Genomic DNA, 1,823 nt, shown 5'->3' with positions numbered 1-1,823 from the left:
TACCTCACAGGTGTTCAGCCAGTTCTGCGGGCACGCTCCGCCCCCTGCAATCCCTCCAGACTCCCATGGCCCCAACACAATGCTAGGATTTCTGACAGTTCATTCAAGGTGTGCTTCCGCCTCCCCCCACCTCACCCCTTGCTTCCCCCAACCCCTTCTATCATCTTACCCAAGTCTGGCCCCCAGTACCCGCCTTCCCCTCAGTCATATCTCAGGGAGACCTTCTCTTGCTCCTGCCTCAGCTTTGCTCTTCCTCTCCTCGCCCCTGGTTTACTCTCTTCCATCAGCGGTCGGTTTTCCCAAGACCCCACTCTCCGTCGTCTCCGCCTTTTCTCTCTTTTCGCCCGCATTCCTCTCACGACCCCCACACCATCCCTTCTGCGTCCACTTAAGTCCGCCATCTTCTCACTCCCCATCGGAGTCTCTCCGTCTCCTTCATCCGCCACACATGTACCCGAACTGGATTTCAGGTTTGCCCTTCACCCCTACTGCCGCTTCTACCCCTCCTGCTTCCACCCCTTCCCACCCTCCAGGGCCTCCAGCCAGCTGTCCAGCTCCCAAAATCCGGGCGAGATTCCCGGGAACAAAGCAAGAAAAATCAGAGTAATTTGGGAAGTAAACAGAAACCGGGAAGGGAGGAGGTAGAGAAGAGTGGGGAGGACCCAGGTGGGGGGGGGGGGGCCTCTCCAGTCCCACCCAGTTTAGGGAATGCCCCTGCCTTCTCCACCGCCCCCCCGCTTCACCTGGCTCTTAAAGGGCCCGGCCCCTGCCGGCGGCTACTTAAGGCAGAGGGGCGGCGACGGGCAGCAGCTGCGCTACGACTGCTCTGGGAGGAGTGGACGGGGCAAAAATCTTGACCATGACCCCCCACAGGCTGTTGCCGCCACTGCTGCTAACTCTGCTGCTCGCTGCCCGCCCAGGAGGCGCCTTGGCAAGGTGCCCAGGCTGCGGGCAGGCGGTGCAGGCGGGTTGTCCAGGGGGCTGCGTGGAGGAGGAGGATGGGGGGCCGCCGGCGGAGGGCTGTGCGGAAGCTGGGGGCTGTCTCAGGAGGGAGGGGCAGCAGTGCGGGGTCTACACTCCAAACTGCGCCCCAGGACTGCAGTGCCAGCCGCCGGAGAAAGACGAAGCGCCCTTGCGGGCGCTGCTGCTGGGCCGGGGCCGCTGCGGCCGGGCGCGCGCGCCCTCGGGTGAGTCCGCGCCCCGCCCCTGCCCCGCCCACGTGAGGCCCGCAACTCTGCCGGCAGGGTCCGGGAGGGATGCGCACGGGCAACCCTGCTATGAGGGTCCTGAGATTGACGCTTCCTCCTCCCCAACCCTGGTGGGGGATACATTTTAGGGGCTGAAGGGGCCAGTGCGGGGAGCTCCTAGGAGTCTGGGGTACGGCTGGGGGCCCTAGGGATGAAGCAGGGAGATGTCTGAGCCCGCAACCCTTTTTTGCCCCGTCAAAAAAGGGTTTCCCTTGAGGGGAAAGGGAGGGATGGAAGGGTTTAGGGACGTGCTGTATGCCACAGAGGCCCAGCTCCTTCAGCCCTAGACCCCCGAGCTGGAGAAAGGACCCAGGCATTGTTACCGGCTTCCACTTGGAGAAAGAGGGAAGAGAACTCCAGACTCCCAAATCCTGCACACACTGAGAAATATCTCCTCTTAATATCAGGGTGTCCAAAGCACCCGAACATGGGGTGGAGAATAGAAGATGGCTCAAATCCAGAGCAGTTTCACACTAGACTAGGGTCCGGTGGTTGGCGCTGGCCCTCCCCACTCCCCACCCGGAGCAGGGGGATAGAGGTGGGAAAAGAAGGAGTCTGCCAAATCAGGGTTATGAT

At 62.2% G+C, this 1,823-nt stretch overlaps 1 protein-coding gene across 1 annotated transcript in view; it reads left to right on the top strand.

The window, feature by feature from the left end:
- Positions 1-575: 575 nt before the first annotated feature.
- The window catches only part of IGFBP6 (insulin like growth factor binding protein 6), a 4,151-nt gene continuing 2,903 nt past the window's right edge, over positions 576-1,823 (top strand). Inside the window, exon 1 of the mRNA XM_024736368.1 lies at positions 576-1,187. Within this exon, the coding sequence (XP_024592136.1) occupies positions 860-1,187 (328 nt within the window). The 5' untranslated portion in view covers positions 576-859. The remainder of the gene's footprint in view (positions 1,188-1,823) is intronic.

Source organism: Neophocaena asiaeorientalis, unplaced genomic scaffold (genome assembly GCF_003031525.2).
Source record: "Neophocaena asiaeorientalis asiaeorientalis breed wild unplaced genomic scaffold, Neophocaena_asiaeorientalis_V1.1 scaffold134, whole genome shotgun sequence".
Lineage (NCBI taxonomy): Eukaryota > Metazoa > Chordata > Mammalia > Artiodactyla > Phocoenidae > Neophocaena > Neophocaena asiaeorientalis.
This window is presented reverse-complemented; position numbering and strand designations above follow the sequence as displayed.